Here is a 21395-nt window from a genome sequence, read left to right on the forward strand (position 1 = left end):
ATGGGGCCTGAGGTAAAACATACACATCTCAGCTTAGTCCTTTTGGAACAAGAACAATGTGGACTCCACAGAAGATCGGGCCAGAGTGGAATATTCTCTTAGGTTGTTAAAAGCTACAAGACTTTCTGAGTGTGGCAGATTTGGAAATTGGTATGAGAACTCATTGCTTATATCATAGTTATATATATATATACACACACACACATTACCCATTTATTAAACAGTCTGAACTCACTCAGATATAAACAAAATCATTGTACTTTTCTCTGGCCACTGGTCAGCTATCCTGCTACATTCCATTGATTCCAAGATGCACATTTTATAGAATACATTCTAACATCACCGAAATCAGGATACATCTTGCAATCGACAGTGCCTTTAAGTCAATTAAAGAAAACAGAATAGTGAATTTCCTTTTCTCGTGTCTTAACAATCCACAGAGCAGTTCTCATAACTTCTAGTTACTTTTAGGTACAAAAAAAGGTTTGTTCCAACAAATCAAACCCTTCCATCTCATATTCAATTTAACTCCTTCACCTCTATTAGAACTCTGCCTGTGTGATTTGCAGAAGGGAACTGGTAGGGTCAGGTCCTAGGGGAGCTCCTCTCCTTCCCTCCTTTGGGTCTCTATTTCTCTTTTTTCTTGGGGCTGGTTAGAGGAATAGAATACATATTCTTTTGCATATGCTTTTAATTCTAACCTAGTGTGTTTACCATATTAATTGGATGCTTGCTTCATTAATTAATTTGGTTCTGAAAGCAACACTGGTAGTGTGAGTAGCTCCATATTAAAGAAATTTAATACTTGCTAGAATTCAGGTTTAACTATTTCTTAACCACGAGGAAAAAATACATAGACATCAGTATTATATTTTGTGTATCAGTCGGTATCGATGTATAGGAATAACATAGACCGGGTTTATCTAAGTTCACTAGGAGAGTTAAAGTTCTGGTGCTCAGAGTAAGAACATCTGTTAAAACAGCGCCACCTCCCCCCTTATGCAGCTTGATGCTGATGAGACTTATTTTTGTCTGGATTTGCATTTTACACAAAGACAGAGGGGCAGATTTATCAAGTAACATGGATTTCTTTGCTCAATACCTAAATTTTCAAAAGGCAAAATGGCAGAATGCAAGAACGTATTTTTATAGCAAATCATAAAAATGTGTAGTAGTCCCTCTTTTGTGCTCTTATAATATTTTGTTAATTGATAACAGTATGTCCTAAATTTTATAATTGCTGGTGTTAAGTCATTCAGTCATTTATTTTACCGGTAAACATTTCTACTGCCATCACCCCTTACCTGTACTACAGCAAACCTTCCCAACCATTTTGCTGGCCCTACTCTTGCCAACTCCCAATATGTTGGCCACACCATAGCTTCATATGTAAGTCTTTTCATTCATTCATTCATGCATTCATTCATGCATTCAACAAATATCACTTATGGCGACCACTGTAATAAACATCACTTAAACCTCATGATTTACCATCCAGGATGTAGGTTTATGTTCTAGTGCGGAAGATGGCTACGAATAAACAAACATGTCCCTAGATTTGGAAAAAACAAACATGATTTTGAAATAGAAAAGAACATGGAAGGGCCAGAGTTTAGTGTGAACAAAGTGGAAAGGGGCATTACATGAGTTGAGAAATGTGTACCAAAGCTGGATTTTATTCAACATGTAAAGTGGAAAATCATTGAGAGGTTTTAAGGATCTATCACAATTTGATTTGTATTTAGAAAAGATCAAGTCTATTGCTCCATGGAGGAAAAATAAGGTGGGAGATAAGATAGAAGCTTGAAGATCAGTTAAAAGGCTGTTTCAGTGGTGATGGTGGCTTGGTCCCAAGTGATATAATTGGAAATGGAGTATAGTTAAGATAGTGTAGATAGAATAAATTGAATGCAATTGTGACAAAAAAGGAGAAATAAAAAATAACACTAATGTTTCTAGCATAAATTATTTGATATATGTTGGTATATTTGCAGATATGGATAAGATTGGGAGTTAGAGCAGGTTTAAAGAAGACGTTCACATTTCATTGAGTTGGCCTTGTGGCAATACCAAACCTGAACTGTGGATCTGGCTGGAGCTATATTATCTGTGAGTCACCAGCAGGAAAGAGCTCACCCAGGAAGAGAGAAGTAGACCCAGAACTGAGCTCAATGTATCACAATACTTAGAAATCAGGTGGAGGAACAGGACTCAACATGGCAGCTGCTAAGGTTAAGACAGTGAGGGTCAAGACAAATCAGGAGGCAATTCTGTTTTGGAAACTGGTGAGAGAGGAGGATTGAAGGAGAGGCTAACCATATTTAATGCTCCTGAAAAATCACATAAGATGAGAACAGAGAAGTAAGTGCTGTAAGAAGATCTGGCAATATGGATATCATTGGCAAGAAGATCCAAGAATAATGCTTAAAAAGTTTAAACAGCTCCCAGTATCTCTGAAGATAATGTTAAATCTCAGAACCACAAAGCCTAGCAAAGTTTGGCTATCATCTCCTCTGAAGCCACGCGTGTTTTGTTGTTCTTTTTGTTGTTTCTTTCTTTCTTTTTTTATGTCCCCTTTTTTAAAAAAATTGATATATAACATTGTGGAAGTTTAAGGTATATAATGTGTTGATTTGATACCTTTGTATGTCGTAACATTCCAGGCTCTTGCTTCTCTTTATGCCAGCGACACATGTCTCTTTGGTTCCTTGAACACACTCTCCTTCTTTCAGTATATGGTTCTTTCTTCCCCGGAATGCTCTTTTCTTTTCTCCCCATGCCCACTCAACTTCTATTATTTTTTTTAGGTCTACCTTCATTGCTTTTTATTTCAGGCAAACATCACCTCACAACTAGACCAAATACCCTATTATATGCTTAAATCATAACATCAAGTATGTCCTGTGTGCCAAATTGTCACGGTGATTAGTTAATTAATCATTGTCTCTTCCACTGTAGGGAGGGAGCATATCTGTTCTTGCTCACCATTCTTTCTTCATATTAAAAAAAATAGCTGTCTTATTGCTAGGAGATAACTATATATTTGTTGAATGAGTGAATGGATAATGTTTGCTTCTGCAGTTAATCTCATGTAATCTGTTTCTATCTTTTTTTAAAAAAATTTCTTTATTTGAGAGAAAGAGTGTGCTCGAGAGGAGGAAGAGGGAGTGTGGGAAGGGCAGAGGGAGAAGGAGAGAAAGCCTTAAGCGGGTTCCATGCTAAGCTTGGAGCTTGACTAGGGGCTTGATCTCACCACCCTGAGATCACGACCTGAGCTAAAACAAAGAGTTGGACGCTCAACTTACTGTGCCACCCAGACGCCCCTCTGTTCTTTACATCACCTTTATTATATGTGACTGAAATATTTGGGAAATGGTGATTAACTTAAATAAAATATTATTTACTTATTTAATATTACAGTTTTTAATATCTATATAAATTAATCAGCTATGATTATTTTAAAATGTTATTGATCAAACGTTGTGACTATTCTGGATACATACTATTTCAACCACTCAAGAAGTACCACACTCTTTACTACCTTTAAATTCTGATGTTGTTTCCTGGTCCCTTCCCAGCCTTAGTTGTTCTTAAATATATAAATTTATCAGCAGCCTGCCCACTCTCTCAGAATCAAGAGAGTAGATCACATCCATTTGTCACAAATAGTCCTCTTTCTATGGGGGTGTTCTGCTCCTCCTGTCTAGGGCTTGGAGGCTAGGCCCATACATGATATAGCAGAGATTTCCTCAGATGCCCTGGGGACAGGCCAACTACTAACCAGACTCCTGCCTGGATAATCCAGTGCTGTCCACCATCAAAGGCGAGCTGTGCTCTTTCCCCAGAAAACTGCTAGGCTCTTCCTTCTTGTCCCCCTCCTGACAGTTTGTATCTCAGGGATATCAGTCCTCTGGCTCACCATTGCCTCCATTCTGAGACTATCTGAACTGAGCACACATTTACCCATTGCTGTCTACATTAGGCTCTATTTCTTCATACCTTTGTCGTATACGGTATAAATTTTGCTACCCAAAGCCTAATATTTCTTGTAGACACTAGATTCGATTTTAATACATTAAAACAAAACGTACAATTCAACTCATGGGTGGCTAATTAATCTCAGTGTTTCTTGGGTAGAATTTCTCCACCTACTTGTTTAAAAAGGGATTTAATCTAAATTCTTACTGTTTCTTCCAAGTGATGACCTGCAAAGTCCCTTTAAAAATATCTCTTTAAGGCTTCTAAAGCCCTCCTAAGTTTATTATAGAGCATACTTCTTTTTTTTTTTTAAACTTTTTTTTTTTTAAGATTTTATTTATTTATTTGACAGAGATAGAGACAGCCAGTGAGAGAGGGAACACAAGCAGGGAGAGTGGGAGAGGAAGAAGCAGGCTCATTGCGGAGGAGCCTGATGTGGGGCGATCCCATAACGCCGGGATCACGCCCTGAGCCAAAGGCAGACGCTTAACCGCTGTGCCACCCAGGCGCCCCTACAGAGCATACTTCTTATACTTAACTCCCTTGAATGTCATGCACTCTCTTCCTGGCCTCTAGTTTTGCCAAATATGCTGCCATAATAGAAAGCGAAGAGAAGACGAATATTTGCTTACAGATATTTAAAGCTAACCTCTGGATAGTTTTCCATTGCAAATGTATTTGGAGAAAGAGGCTCTATAGCTGAGTACTTGAATTTGTGACTCCTGAGACATATTTCTCATTAAGCTTACCTCCAGAAGAGCAGTGCTTATATTCACAGCTATTTTATTTAAGAAGACACCTGCAAAAAGAGAACAACATAATTTTTATGGAATCAATGTTCTATCTTTTAGAGATTAAAAATTTTAAAAAAATATAGTAAAAATGGTTGGGGCAAGAAGTGAGAAAAATGAAGAAGTTTAGTTAAGCAAGAAAGGAAAGTAACATGAAACTTAGAGAGGGTTCAAAACATAACTTGTCTACTTCTTAGCTGTGAGAATTTGGACATACCACCTAAACACCCTGAACTATATGGGTAAAATGGGGAATAGTAACATTATTTGTCTCAAGCATTGTTGTACAAAGGAGATGACTCAATTAAAATCCTAACATATTCCTGGACATAGCAACAGCCCAGTACGTTAGCTATGGTAATAATCAAAATAAAATCAAAATCATACCAAAAGTCTCATTATCATGTTTTTATTCAGAATTTCAGATGTGGGATTATTTTCTTTTGCTCAAAGGGGAGGTGTGCAAATTTGGCACTGCAGTTCCCAGTAGCCAGTGACAGTAAAACAATGAGTTTATAAATATGAAAAGATCTATTCACTGAAGCACAACAAGCCTTCAATAGTGCTTTCTAACCAAGGATTGTAAAGTTACTGCAAAGGTTCTGTTTGTCTCTAAGTCCCTTAAGTATTGTATATGGCTCAAATCATAGTGCCTTGTGCACATGTGCATTATTCATTTTAAATGAATCGGATATTGTGATAATGATACCAATATATTTCATTGTGTTACTGAATTAAGAGTGGCTTTTTGCCAGGATGCATTTTCCTAATCAATGGACTTGCTAAGAACACCATCAGAATCGTGAAGAGTGCTGTATATTAATTTGCTGTCTTTTAATCAAAAAGATTGGGAGTGTATCGCTGAGGGGGGAAAAGGGGGTAGCTTTTGTAAAAACAACAATAAAAACCCCAGCTCTCAATTTCATTGCTCTTCTTTCCCTCATCAACAGCATTAAAGACCTCTCAAGTCACAGAAGCTTCCTTTTTTTGAAGCAGCATTTGCTCCTGTAGACATGACTTTCTGATTCCATTGCTAGCCCCACGACGATATCCGTGAAAGATCTGGCGCAAAGCTGTTAAGCTTTCTGAGAGTGCTTTTGCATAGAAAATGGGTCTGACTGCTAACACTGTTCTATTGGCAGGGTTTGAATGTCTTCCTCGTAAATGATATTGGCTGCAAAAAATAACCAGATAGGTGTTTATTTGTTCACTTGGTCATTTTGAATCAAATACAGGTATTTTCTACTAATTCAGTCAGTGTGTCATCTTGCCAACCCCATTTTTTGGTATATCCACCCTGAATCTGTTTTATCATCCTTGGGTAAGAGAATTACTGATTATTTTGGGGTGCGGATGTGTTTTTTTTTTTAATTGTAATGAATACTGTAAGGGAGTTTTATTTGGAGACTTAAAAAACATCTTCCTTGAAGGAAAAAATCTTTTAAAAGGCCTACTAACTTGGTCTAATTACTTGAATTAAGGAAGTAAGATGCTTTTGCACTGACTTTGAACAACTTTCTTGACTTCCTGCAAAGAGGATTTTTGACAGTATTTTTGGAGAAGTTAGTAAAACCGAATCTGACATCACTACCTAGCAGTTTGTGTAGCTAGCAAAGTGGTTTGTTCTTAGGGTAGCAGAGGAGGAAATTGCTCCCTGTCTGATAAGACAACAGCAAAGAGTATGCATTCATTTCTTTTATTTTTGACTCAGTTTCACAAAGAAAACCTTTTGCAGAGATAACTATTATTTTGCCTTTCAGAAGGACGCATGCTGTTTCATAGGAATACGGCTGATTTCCAGATATGACCATGTATTTGTGGCTTAAACTTTTGGCATTTGGCTTTGCCTTTCTGGATACAGGAGTGTTTGTTACAGGTAAGTACAAATATATTAATATATCCTTAGTTATTTTTTTTTTCCTTGCGGAGGGACGTGGGTTTGAAATAGACATAAAAATAAGTTAAGAGTTGGTGATTGGAAATGAGGAAGCTCAGTATAAAATGGTCAAGGTTTTTGTATCTCAGAGAGATAAGTCTTGCTACGTGACAGAATACATTGTTCTGTTCAAAAAGGCATAAATGTTTTGGAAAAATATCACAATTTAGAAGAAACGTTGTCTATCCGTATCTTTGTTTACAAACTGTTCAAGGATATTACAAAAGCAATGTTGTTACTTAACCCTCAAATATGTGAACATAAGTTTATGAAAGTCTAAAGAAATCCTAATGACAAAGTAAGTGAATTTTCAGCCTTTCAATAAAAAATGATTTTTTAAAAGTCATAATGTGGTTTTGCTTGTCTATAAGCCACTCTTTCTTTTTGAACTGGAGTTTGCTTCCTCAAATTTTGATTACTACTGAAATATTTTTATTGAATAGTTAGCTATATGATAGCTTGAAATAATACATTTGGGTATTTAACAAAATACTAATTTTATGCATATTCTTAGCACAGAATGTGTCTTAAAAGAAGTTTTTGGTTTCTTCCTAACCATTTTAATGATTATTTGCTTTGGAAATTTTTACGGGGCCACCGCCCTTCCTGGGTGATGGGTAAATATTAGAATCTTGATGAGATAAAAAATACTTAAACTCTTAAGAGTCATGCAAATGCTGTATTCTATAGGAAAATGTTAATGGGGAATCTCAAGTACTCATTTAAGTTGAAGATCTTGGTATATTTATCATCTATTTAATGGACATTTCTTGAATAGTTTCGGTTTGGGTCATGACTGCATTTCCGTTGATTGTTAAATGTAACTAATAAATCGATATTTAATATTACTCCTTATGATGTAGTATCTAAAAGCTGTTCTTCATTATGGAAAGAACATTGAAAATGGCATTTTTGTAGAAATTCTAAATAAGCTTTAAAAAAAGGGAAAAATGCTTTTTAAAAGTTTCGCTTACTGGAATTGATTTTGAAATCTGTTTTTGACTTTCCACCACTCTTCTTTCCTCTAAAAGGCAAAGCAGTAGCTACCTCTTCAACTTGTTACATTGTCAGTTGATATTTTGTGTAACCAAAGAGTGGAAAGCAGTGTAAGATACTGTTTTGTTTTTAACTGCAAAGATGGGTTAAAATATTTTTAGATAGATACAGCATTTTGTCTTAGTACAGAAAATGTTAAGTTACCTTCCCTGTAAAGTTAGTTACCATAACCAAAACCAAATTATAATGAATAATGATTTTAACTGGGTGATTTATGTATATTATCCTAAATCAGAGTGAATATTCATTAAAATTCCCACTCAGGAACTGTTGCAAAGCATTTCTAAATGGGCACAAAGAGACACTGAAATATTTTAGGACACAGAGCAAATCACCATAAAAATTTCAACTCACTCTATTAAGGATTTTTACCAAAAGAAATATCTTTTAATTTATGATCAAAATAAGAGAGTATAAAATTATCCAGAAACCTTTAAATCAATTGTGCTGAACAATTTGTTTTTAAATAAATGGATAGATATACATAGATTTATTTTGAAAGATCAAGTTTTTCTTCAATTGCTTACATAAATGTCAAGAGCAATAATTTTTCTAAAAGGCATTGATAGTCTTCCTGAAATTTATACTTATTTTTGAAAAAAACCCTAGAAGAATCTAATCATGTGTGTCTGCAAATCTTATTTAATATATAAATATAATTACCTATGTCTGCAAATCTTACTTATCATCCTTTTAAGTTCTGAGAAACATTTTGTGATTCAGTGTATGATTTGGGAAGTTATTAATGTTTTAAATTATATACTTTTCTTTATTAGCAACAGATGAGTTTGATTGTATGCTTGATTTTAATGTGTTACAATTGAGTTTAGTGATCATAGGAAGTATTAGGCTTTTGGGCATCAAATTTATATTGTGTACTCTAAAGGGATAAAAAACGGGGCCAAATGTAGAGACATCAATTAATGGATAAATATATGCACAATTCAGATGTGTTATTCAATACCTAAAATACAAATACAGCAAGGCAAAATTAAACTGCCATGGCAACAATGCTGGGTTGAGTTTTATGCAAAAGTTTGTGATCTCTTTGCTCTGTAACTCTTTGCCATCATAACCGGAAAACTTTGTTGAACATTTCTAAATAATTTTAGGGGACAATGATAGTTTTGAGAATGCAGGTAGAGATGAGTGTTCTCTGACTCTAAAAAAGGTGTAAAGTTGGGCAAATCTATCAGTCTATAACATACCAGCTAGAGTATATGAGTAATATTATGTGAGTTATGAGTCATAACAGTTTAGATTCATATCCTGGTCATAATTCTCCATTTTCCCAGCTATATTAAAAGAAATATTTCCTGTTACAAACATATATTATGCCTTGCACATCTCAGGCTTTCAATACAAATTATGAATTGAATTTAATAAGGATCTTATTAAGTTCTAAATACTCCACAGTATAGAGATTTGTGGGTATGAATATCATTTTTTATGAAAATTTTACAAGTATTTTTCAAAAAATTCGCCTGTGATCCTTACCATTGCTAGAATTTGAAATGTATTTTGTTTGAGAAAGGGTAAGGTGGACTTAGGAGTCTGCCTTTCCTTTTCCTCTCCTGTTCTATATAATTAAGTAGAGGGGCAGAGTGGCTGGGTTGAGCTAGTTCTTTTCTCTGTTCTGGGCTACTTGATATCCTTTCACCAGTGACAATTAACTAGTATAAGAATATAGGTATTTCTACACTCTTTGTATAAATATACATATACCGATACACACACACACATATATATTCTAGTGTTTATGTGTGAATTATATAAAACACACAAACACACACACCTACTTTCCTATCTTCTGGTTCTTCATCTTTGTCTACTTTTAAATATTGGAGTTTTATGGGCTTTAATCGTTGGCCAGTTCTATTCTTGTTTTCTCAGCTCAGAGTTCCTATCATTACCCGCTATGTATTGATGATCCCAATTTCCCATCTGCAGACTCATTTCTCTGAGGTGGAAAAAACCAAAAAAAAAGGAAAAGAAAAAAATCTGAAATATATTTAAATGTTCCTCAAGTCTTATAATTTTACTTTTTAATAACCTGTAAAACTTCTTCCCGCTTCTTCATCTCTATTGACATCGCCTTATTCATGCCTTTAACATTTTTTACCTGGAATATTATTATAGTTTCCTAATCTCTCTGCAGTCTCATCCATTTCTTTCGATACTCTACACCTTAAAAATATAAAATAAAAAGAAGAAAAAAACCCCTCTGATTTCTTCTCATTGCCTTTGGTATACTCCTTGCCAGAGCAACTGAGTCCACCAATGAGCTAGGAGCTGGGCCTGGAGCTGGGCAGAGGGGCAGGGAGTGTTTTTTTTTTTTTTTTTCTTGTATGATTCATTAACCCACAGGAGGCAGTTTCAACACTCTGCTCAGCTACACTTCCTCAGGACCTCGAAGGCTCTGTGCAAGTTCTATTTCCTCTTGAATGTTTTCTTCTGTCACTCATGCCACAAAATATCTCCACTGAAACTGTACACTTTTTGCCACCTTTCCGTGGCATTTTTCACATACTATTTCAATTAGTTGTTGGTGGTGGATTTAGTATTATTATTTACCAATCAGTGCACTTACTTCCATTGTAACCTGTGTGCACGCACAAATGATGTCTTAAGCCTTTTCTGTATCATCTGAACCTCATTTCTTACCAGACACTAAAAAAGTAATGGGTGTTTTTTGACAAAACTGAAGATTACAATAATGAAGGAGAAAGAGGAAGAATAGAAAAAAATTCAGAAATAGAGGACAGAGCACGAGAGAAACATGAGATGAAAAAATTAGCCAGAGGCAAAGTGGAAGGATAGTGGGAGTTAGACAATGTCATCAAGATTAAATAAAATAATTTTGGATCTGGATCTTCATAAGTTTTCCCTTTTTAAAAATTTAATTTATTATTATTATTATCTTGCTATTTCCTTCTTTCATCTCCCTATTCTCCCTCTTATCTGGAAGACCTTCCGAATTTCTTAAAAATCCATAGTTCAAGAATGTTATTCCTAAATTTCTCTTGGCCTACTCTTTGGACATTTTTGCTAATGGCATTTCATTTGGTGGGTTAGTTTTGTTCTTCAGATACAGATGACCCTAGGAAGAAAAGTAAGGAATCAGGCGAGGGAGGAGATACTCATCTAACATGGGGACAAAACACATGGAGTCAGGTCCAGTCCTTGCAAGTACAGCCATAGACACTGGTAGTGTCGTGGGACTATTTTCAGGGCTCACTCTATAAATTGCATTCTGTGCACACAGAAAGTTTGTTGGGAGTCTGGGCATCATTTCTTACTAGATATTGTGATAATGAATTTCAGTTTGAGTAGGTAAAAAGCAGAGATTTATAGTTAGGCTGATTAGTTTTATTGGTAAAAGCACAGTGTTAACACACACAAGGTTTTCTGTACAGATCATGTATATGTAAGTCACCTTGGTGCAGAGAAAGAAATTTGTCATCACCGAGCACCTTTGATTTTTTTCAGTAATCTTATAAATTTATGGCAATATTTACACAGGAGAAAATTGGGATGGAAATTGAACTTAATCTTACTTTAAGCTTAATTTCAGTCTAGTCTAAATAGCTGTGTCAGTATTAGATACCTAACTCCATACTATTTGCCTATCACTAAAGGATTAGTGCTATGACTTTTATATACATAAAGATAATACTCTGTAGGGAAGGATGAAAAAAAAATGAAATGTTGCAAGCTATTCATTTAGCCATATGATGTGATATCTATTTCTACATGATACTGAAATATATAGACATATTTTGTGTGCATGGCCATAGCCAATATTTAGATGCGAAAATATCTAATCATTGCTTACAATTTTTAATATGCATTCATTTTTTTATGTCAAGGTGCTACCTCAATTTCAGTCTGTCAAGAGTCTGGGGAGTGGCTACTGTAAGCAGAGTATTGTGTGTTCAGGAATAATAACAAAAACAAGAAAAGATAAAGAAAGAAACAAAACTTTGGCATAAATACACATAAAGTCGATGTCAGTGAAATACATAAACACCTTCCATGTGCATTCATATCTTCAACTGATTGACCTCTGAAAAAAGAATCAGCAAGATTTTCAACATTTTCATTAGATTCTTTACTGAAGATCCACTCAAACAACTTTCACATCTTCCATGGTACTTAGCTATATATACGTGTTTAAAGATGAAACATTTATTTCCTACTAAAAATGAGCCCCAAATACCTGAAATGAAAAAGTTACTTTACTAAAACTTCATTTTCTCCTATATATACTGCATGTGTGATAAAATCATAATGACATGCAATGATATTCCAATGAAAATCATTGCCATTCATATATTTAAAAAAAAACTACTTCCAACCGAAATGTGAACAGCTGAGGGGGAAACATCAGTCCTCCAAAAAGCTGATCTGTTAACACTGGAGCACAAATCCAGAGCAAAGGGCAACTCAGCATCACACTCACACGTATTAGAACACAAACGTCACTCTAGCAAACTTAACAAAATGCACTGATATGCAAGAAGAAACTCTGCCTTGTAAATATCAGTAATAATAAGTTGTCCTGATAGTCATGAAAATAGATTAGAGTCATATATAAATAATTATGAAGTTAAGAGATGATAGCAAAGGGACGATATCATGGCAATGAAGTGTGGTCACCATATTTTAAATATCTCCACATAAAGAAAAAAAAACAGTAACTTGTTTACTGATAAAAGAAATACTAAGCATCACAGGAAATGAGTCAGGTGCCATTCTGTGTTGGAGATGGCATTTGGATCGAGAAGCGTTTTAAAAATCTAATTCTATGAATTATATGACCTCAATTCAAATCACTTTCCATTTTCAATACACAGTATCCTCATCTATAAAGTTCTGTAAGCATTAAAAGTGAGAATATTTGTGGGGCGCCTGGATGGCTTAGTCGTCTGCCTTCGGCTCAGGGTGTGATCCCGGCATTCTGGGGTCGAGCCCCGCATCAGGCTCCTCCACTGGGAGCCTGCTTCTTCCTCTCCCACTCCCCCTGCTTGTGTTCCCTGTCTCCCTGGCTGTCTCTCTCTGTCAAAAAAAAAAAAAATGGTGAGAATATTTGTGAAAATGCTTTGAGAGCTATGAGATATCCTGCAAAGTTATATATTGTATTAACGTGATCCCGTAAAACAACAGCACGTAGCTCTTTATCGTTGACACACGATTCCAAATCACATCTCTTCCTTTAACAGACTCAGAAGAAATACAGTTTAAGGCTATGTGGTAAAGGAATAAATCCTTAGAGAACTTTGGATTCTTTTAACTCTGCATCCCCTGTTTTAGGGATTTTTCAGGCTACTCTGGATTCTACCTCTTAAATGGTTTGTAAATCCAACTCTTTGAGATTCTTATCCTTTCTTATCGTAATAGCCTGCAATCTTGCCTCCCTTCAAACCCTAGTGTGTTCCTACCTACCTCTACTAGGATAATCTCTGTAAAAGGCAAAACTTGCCTTTGTACATCTTTCCTTCAGTGGCTCCCTATTGGATAGAGAATTTACTGATCCCATGATTTTGATCCCAAGGATGTTTAAGAAAATAAGCATTTCATTAGAATATACCTACATTTATGAGTTTTCCTTGAGAACAGCTCTCACAGAAAAAAAAAAAAAACAACTCTATTAAGCCAAGTTAACTCCCTGAGTATTTTTTATATAGCTTGATTAAATCATTACCAATTTTTTCATTAAAACAATTTTACTGAACTAATGTTCAATAGCATTACTTTTCATTCAATTTTTATAGTTACTATTAAATTTATGAATCAATATTTTTATCCACATCCAGTTTTACTGACTATAGACTTATGCCTCTGGGAATTTTCCTCTATTGTTATTATATTTCTAAGTGAATTTTTTTTTCAAATATACAGATCTAAATTTCCCAAAAAGGTTTTAATTCTTCTACTTAGCCAGAAACAACATTACTTCATGCAGTTTTAGCCATTGCTTATCTCATTCTTTTTCTTTTTCTTCTTTTGTTTTTACATTTCAGTATTACACAAAATGTACTTGATCTAATGTGATTATTTACTTCTGTCCAATTTTAAATTGGGCAATAGTAGACATTTTCAAATTTATGTTGTGCTGATATAGCACCATTAACAGTCATTGTGTGATTGAAATTCTTTCAGCAAGATCCATTTTGAGATTTTAAGGCTTTTGATTGTTTTTCTAGCCAGTGGAAACTTTAGAAATACTTACAAGACTGCTGTATAGTCTAGAATTGCATTTTAACTCTCATTGATTTGTGTGGCATTCTTCTTATTAGTTTACACACCTTATGCCAACTTCTTACTAATTGGTACAACAAAAATTAGGGAAAAAATCCAGATGATAAGTTTAATGTTTTCAATATACATCAGTGGGTGAAATCAAAATAAGGTGTCAAATTGTCCACTTTTGTCTCTGCATTTAGGAAAAATAAAGCTATTAGCATGGTATACACAGCTTTAATTTAATCCCATCAGATTTTTCTAGCTTTATCTGTAACTTTGTGACATGAAATATACAGTTGACCCTTGAACAATGGGGGTTAGGGAGACTGATGCCCTACACAACCAAAAGTCCATGTATAACTTTTGATTCCCCCAGAATTTAACTACTAATAGTCTAGTCTTGACCATAGGACTTAACAGATAACATAAAAAGTTGATTAATGCATATTTTATATGTCATATGTATTATATACTGTATTCTTATGATAAAGTAAGCTCGAGAAAAGAAATGTTAAGAAAATCATAAGGAAGAAAAAGAAAAACATCTGTAGTACTGTATTTATCAGAAAAAGTCCACATCGGAAGTAGACCTGCACAGTTCAAACCAGTGTTGTTCAAGGGTCAACTGTATATTCCTGTTGTAAGTTGGATTTTCCTAAAAATACAATGTTTTCTTGTCTCCATACTGTTGGCCAGGCTGTTTCTTCTTCCCTCCGCATATTTTTTTAAACTGGGCAAATTATAATTGCCCTTCAAACTTTAGTTCAAAGGTCACTTCCTCTGGGCAGCCCTCCTTCATGTCCTCTGCTCTTCCAGTCCTTTCACACCTGGGCAGATGTTCGTCTGCTGTGAGGATCCCACGAATAAGCCTCTTGGAGATCTCTTCATTTGTCTGTCTCCCATAGTATCGGCTGAGCTTGTGTAGATATCACTGGGTGTCTGCTTATTTATCAGTGAGTGCCCGCAGGTCCTTGGAACTTGTTCGTTACATGAATGGATAGTTGTCAGTATAATCTTACCCTTGTACGTAGAAAGTACTTAACAGCTCATGAAAACAATTTTAAACCTGTCCTTTTGTTGTTGTTATTATAGTGAATTATTTATGGTAAAGTTTCTACATGATAGAAAAGTTCAGGAAATAGATAGAAGAAAAAATTGCCTAAAATCCTTGCTCACACTTTTTCTTTCCCTCTTGTCTTCTGTTTCTGTTTTGATTATGTGCTGTGTGTAAAATTGCACATCCCATTGTTTTCTCAGTAAACATGATTATTCTAGGCAACTTGAGAAACAGAGAAATGAATAAATAGGAAAATAAAAATCTCACAGATTCTCAAAACCCATCACTAAAAACTTTCTGAATATTTTATTTCATCGGTCTAGCTAAATCTGTTTACTTATTCACTCATTAATTTGTTTCATGAACAAATATTTTATGAGTGTTTTCCCTGTACCTTCAGCTGAGAATACCATTGTCTGTGCCTAACCTCAGGAAGACGATACTCCCATTGTGGCAGTGGCTGCTTGGAGATGGGGTTTTAAATCTTCCAGATTCTCCATAAGCTCTCTCCTCAAAGTAATAATATACCTTGCAACAGATAATTAGTTGTGTTCTCAATCTTTTATAAATTAAAAATTATTATTTTAAAATCTACATATAATGCCCTATTTTAATAAAAACTCTGTTCTTGCCAGACAACATCTAGGCATCCGTTCCAACTAGATTTCTTCTGTAGGCTTTCTGTTACAGAAGTTCTGAAGCTGCCACTGAATTGTGTAGATTATTATTAGCTATTTAATAAATAAAGGTGGTAGAAACAAAGAGGAACTAGCCAAAAGTCCCAATTCTCTTTGGTTTGTTTGTTTTGTGATTTAAGCTGAAAATAAAAGCTTTATTTGGAGAGACATGTTAAAACATACATACACAGCATGCAAACAAATCCTTAAATTTTTTTGGAGATCTTTCATAGCAATTTTCCAAGATCATTGGCTAATAAAGGCTGATATTTCATCGTGGATTGGTCTGATTCTCCGTCCATTCTTTCTTGACTGGATTATTCAGCCTTTTTAATGGCTAGCTTAGTAACCAGGTAATTGAGGACATGATGGTAGGCAAATCACACCAAGACTGAAGGGTGGTTGATAGTGTCTCAGAGGTCTCTTGTGTGAAACATACATTTCAGCCCCATGCAGTTTATTTAGCTACATAGGTGAAACCCTGAGCACCCAGCCACTTCCATATCTATAGCAAAATCTAAGTCACCTGAGATTTTGTCTCTTATAAAAAAACAAAAGACATCTTTGATTAATTTGTATTAACACAAATATTGATGCTGCATTAATAATGCAAAAGTAATGTTGCCATCATCTTGAAATGGAGCTTAAAAAGATACACCACTGAGTCTCTCTGGAGGTGAGTGATATGATGGAAAGAATGGATTTTCCCCAACCGAATTCGTTTTTGATATTACATAAAGTGAAAACCATTGAATAATTTACCAAAGTATCTAGATTTTTTTTTTTTTGAAGTGCAAGGGAAGTAACTTGACCTTTGTTAAACACTTTGATCATGGAAAACACATGAGGCTCTCATCTTATTCCAGGAAGTGTAGACACCAGATAAGCTTTTTATAGTTATCCAAGAGGCATATTAAATGAATCTGGTAGAGCTATCTTATAATTTTCTACTCCAGGGACAGGTTGGCTAAAACTCAAGGGAGAGTAAAGAATAAAAAATATGTTTATTGTTTGGTTACTGTGATAAATGCGGGCTATCAAACAAAAAACTTAGGTCAATATTCTACTTTGAATTCTTAGACTCAGGTTTCTGAATCCCTTTTTTGGTTTCTAAATCAAGATTTTTAACTTATGCTTAATAAGTCCTAAGTCTTTCTATTTTCAGTGACCATGTTTTTATTTTCTGAATTTACTGATGGAAGCTTTAGGTATGTTCAAGATACATAGTAGCTAAGAAAAAATAAATTAAACAGAAGATATCAGTTCAGAGCATTGATTGTGAGAGGGAGTGATGATATGTGGGAAGCAGATAAATAAAAGGGCCAGGTTGCTGATGAAAATAATTTAAAGAGCTAATACTAGAAATATTGGATTCAAACAAGCTCCAACTTTTAATGTGCTTAAGAAATCAGTCTTTGAAATGTTGCCTGGATTCCATTCTGAGCTTTCCAATTAGAAACATTACCTTTTAAATCCTCAGTTTTCTTAGCTGTACAATGAAAATAATAGCAGTAGCTATTAAATGAGGTAATTTACTCAGTGACTTAGCCATTTATAAAATAGAACCCCTATTATGTGCTAAGAACTACTCTAAGTGCTGACACAGTGGTAAATAAAACAGAAAAGTTACCAACTTTCATGAAGCTTACATCTTAGTAAAAGAGATAATGAAACCAAATAAATAACTGAGAAAGTTTCAGGTATTGATAAGTGCTGTGAAATAAAACAGTGTGACATGATAGAGACAGGCCAAATTGGGGAGTGACTGGCCCTTTAGACAGTGATCAAAGAAGGCCTCTTAGAAGTAGCATGATTAGGCTGCTAACATCGGCTGACGAGAGTGTAAAGATTTTTGTAAAGAAGAACTGGCAGGTGCAAAGGTTCCTCAGAAAAAGCAAAAACTTGGTGGGTTCAAAGCAAGGAAAGGAGGTCAGGTGCTTGCAGTATGGTGGGTAAAGCCTGAGTGGTTTGTGGTAAAGCTGGAGAGATACATAGAAGGGGGAGGTCCAATAGGGCCTTGTTGGAAATAGAAAGAATTTGGATTTTTACCTTAAGTGTAAAGAGAAGAAGCTATTTGGAAGTTTTAAGCAGAGAATGAGCTAAACTTATTTCCATGTTAAGGAGACTACTCTGGCTGCTGTGAGAATAGATTGGAAGCGAGTTAAAACCTGGAGACCAGTTAGGAGCCTGTTGGATTGGTGGAAATAGAAAAGGGGTGGTATCTGGACTAGGTGTTGGCAGTGGAGGTGGAAGGAAAGGACAAATGTATATAGAATCAAGAGAAGTTGCTGTGTGGAAGAAAAGTAGGAAGTTATACAGAATGATTCCTTTTTTCCTCATGAGCAATTAGAATGAGAAACAACGCAGTTGGGGTAGGCAATCAAGGGTTCTGCTTTATCCATATTAATGTTTTAATTCTCAGTAGACATCCAACTAGAGATATTTAAAAATCAATTGGAGTTTAGAGTGTGGTGCTCATTAGGACTAGATTAGAGCCATACGTTTGGAAGTCACTATATACAGATGGAATTTAAAGCCAAAGGACTGAGGACCTAATTCTGAGCCCTGGGATACTTCATATTTGGAGTGGTTGATAAGAGGGACTAGGAAAAGAAAAAGTGAGGAGCGGTAGCCAAAGTGGAAAAGGAAAAAAAATATTTTGCTTTGGATGTTGAGAAAAAGAGCTGATGATTTAAGGGGCTTAGCATGCTTGCTGGCATATAATGAGAATCCAGTTAATTTCACGTAAGAGTCCAAATTCATGTCTCTTGAAAGCTTGATTGAACAGTGATTGTAAACATACTAATTATTGTCAAATATCCCTATTTAACTTTAATACTGGCACAAAAGTATGAAAATAATTTGTAAAAATATTCATAAGAAGTAAATATATATGTATATGTGTGTGTATACATATACATGTATAATATATATCTCCCTTGCTAGTTTAGCTATTCAAAAAAAGAGTATGACTTAAAATAATATTTTAATAAAATCTATGTAAAATATATTGAGATACTAAGGAATTAGAAATTTAATTGAAAATGTCTTGAAAAGGTAATGCTATGTTGAATCACTTGTGTGGTATATTTTGTTTTGATGCATATTGACAAAAATCTTTAAAAATACTATTTAAGCTAATACATGGACATTTTAGGAGGTTTGTTGAACATTAATTGGTTACATAAAAGGCTTATTTCTAAATCAAATTTTAAATCTTTCATTTCTTTGAAGAATTTGAAAAATAATTGGTTATTACTTAGGCTTATATTAGGTAGGACTGAATAGCCTTGATAATTATACAGCTCACAAATAGGAATTTGTCCTTTTGGGAATATAGATAGATAGATATAGATAGATAGATAGATAGATAGATAGATAGATAGATAGATAGATATAGATAGATAGATAGATATAGATAGATATTTAGTAAGATAAATAGTGCTACCATGTGCCAGGCACTATTCTCAACAATTTATAAATGTGATCCCATTTAACTTAAGTATACATATACAAATCATTATGGAGTCTAGCTTATGCTTGTCTTTAATAGCTTGTACTTGTCTTTAATCAGTAAAGTTGCCAATTTATCTCCCAATATTTTATCATAAAATTTACTGGTTATCGTATTCTAAAAGGGAATAGCTAAATTTAATTTTTCTTGTTCTAATTTTAAATACTAAAATTGAGAAATAAGGAGTGAAGAAAGGGAAGTAATAATAAACTTCTCCCATGTGCCTGGAGCTAAGCTGCTTCGCCTGCATCGTGCTATTCAGCCTATCTTTCTTTCTACATTTTTTTCCTAATTGTTCAGAGTATTAAATAAATGTTCAGATAAACCTTGGTCACTAGTGTGAGCAGAGGAAAACAGAATTGTGGTTAAATCAAAAGAATAAGCAATCTAACTATTATTGACATTTGTTGTTGTATTATGGTATTTTGCTCAAGTTGAAAAATGGGCATGTCAGACATTTGGGTAGTTTACTATGATTTCAAAAATGAAATCGTATTGAAAAGGCTCAGCACAGGAGAAAGTTGTGCAGCTTTCTCTTCCTGCCCTGCTTCATTTTCACAAGGATATAAAGCCATAGTTTAAGCACATCTGCTTCATAGCGTGTGGGAGAGAGAGAGAAAGGAAGAGAAGGGTGGGAGGCAGAGGGAGGGAATGAAAGAAAGTGAATCAATTTATTGCAAACAATATCTTAGTGTGTGGAAAATAGATAATCACGCATGCAGGCACTATCATTAGTAAGTCAGAAAGCATAATTTACAGTAATGCAGAAAATCTAGCTGTATGTAAGTAGGGAAATAAAAAGCCTAGTAAACCTAAGTAATTCATTTTAAGATGTGTTAGCTCAATTATGCAAGAAAATGTCACTATTTCTCTGCCCCCTACTTTGAGAATAAAAGTTGGAATAATGGAAATAACTTTCCATTTAAAAAAAAAAAGGAGTCTGTATCATTTCAATGTGCAGAACTGTGATACCACATGGCAACTTTAGAACGAATGGAACCCACAGGCCCATCTACAGGTTCAAGAGAGGTTCTCACACAGAGGGAGATTAAAAATATTTTCAGGGTGATCTAAAACAGAAAATCACCAAAGCCTTTGAAATCAAAGATTATCCCTGTTCTAAGAATAGAAGGTGGTTTTATGTTGAGGGCAGCTAGAAGGCATGATGGAAGAACTATAGAGAACGGCTAGTGGGAGATCAAAGGCAAGTAGAACCTCAAAATTCTGGAAGTGGAACAAGTCAGATACAACATAAGGAGTCCTTCAAAGACAAGGAAACAAGAATAATAAAAATATCTTTAGTTGTCAAATGTAAAATTTGTGCCAGTTTTGTCACATTTTATTTTTCAAGAGCACTATAAAACCAAAGACATTTTCTGTTTACATCAATCTAACTATACATATTTTTCTCATCTATCTTAATTAGTCAATTTTTCAAAAGAAAAAAAATGCATTACGTTCAGAGTCCAAAAAAAATTTTTTTGTAATCCTTAATAGAATGCCTTCTCTTAAGCTAAATTTTAATATTTACCTTTCTAAGTATAGGGTGGCCATAGAAAATGAATGAGAAATCACTTCATAAAGTAAAATGAAATGAATAATAAAGGGATTGTTACATTCTCTAAGCATTTGTGAAACTTTTATAAAGGAGTGCAGAAGTTCTGCTATTACTGTTATGATTAGCTTCTCTTTTGGTTTTGCACTTTAAGAGTTGGAATACAAGTTGAAATCTTGATTTAAAAAATAAGAAATAGTTTGCATATTAATCTATAAATCAAGTACAGAAATACGGAATGTTCAAACCACTGTCGATGTGGATTCCTATTTTGTAATTAAGCCACCCTAGAAATATCTGTATTTGTTGCAGAGCTAATAGACTGAAGAGAAGAAAGAATCAGTGTAATCTACAATGCCATGATTTTGTAGAATCTTTGCTCTGGTATATGTTTTGTCAATTTATGAAAGAAAATGCTTACCATGGACTTATTTTTTGCTAAAATATGATCCCTATGACCTTTAGATTTTAAACAGAAAATATGTACATAACGGTGTTTCTGAAAAAAAATCACGTGCTTTTCATTTTAATTCATCCATTATTCTATTCCTTATTTAACTTAGAATATATATCTATAATTCCTTT

At 34.5% G+C, this 21395-nt stretch overlaps 1 protein-coding gene across 7 annotated transcripts in view; it reads left to right on the forward strand.

The window, feature by feature from the left end:
- Nucleotides 1-5867: 5867 nt before the first annotated feature.
- The window catches only part of PTPRC (protein tyrosine phosphatase receptor type C), a 123535-nt gene continuing 108007 nt past the window's right edge, over nucleotides 5868-21395 (forward strand). For 6 of the 7 annotated variants that reach the window (XM_011218906.3, XM_011218907.3, XM_011218908.3 and 3 more), the window contains exons 1-2: nucleotides 6289-6448; nucleotides 6530-6645. In XM_011218906.3, coding sequence (XP_011217208.2) covers nucleotides 6573-6645 — 73 coding nt within the window. In that variant the 5' untranslated portion in view covers nucleotides 6289-6448; nucleotides 6530-6572. Of the gene's footprint in view, nucleotides 6091-6288; nucleotides 6449-6529; nucleotides 6646-21395 lie in introns of those variants that run through there. The other variant, XM_034666989.1, reaches the window with a different exon arrangement.

This window comes from Ailuropoda melanoleuca, chromosome 8 (assembly GCF_002007445.2).
Source record: "Ailuropoda melanoleuca isolate Jingjing chromosome 8, ASM200744v2, whole genome shotgun sequence".
Taxonomy (NCBI): domain Eukaryota; kingdom Metazoa; phylum Chordata; class Mammalia; order Carnivora; family Ursidae; genus Ailuropoda; species Ailuropoda melanoleuca.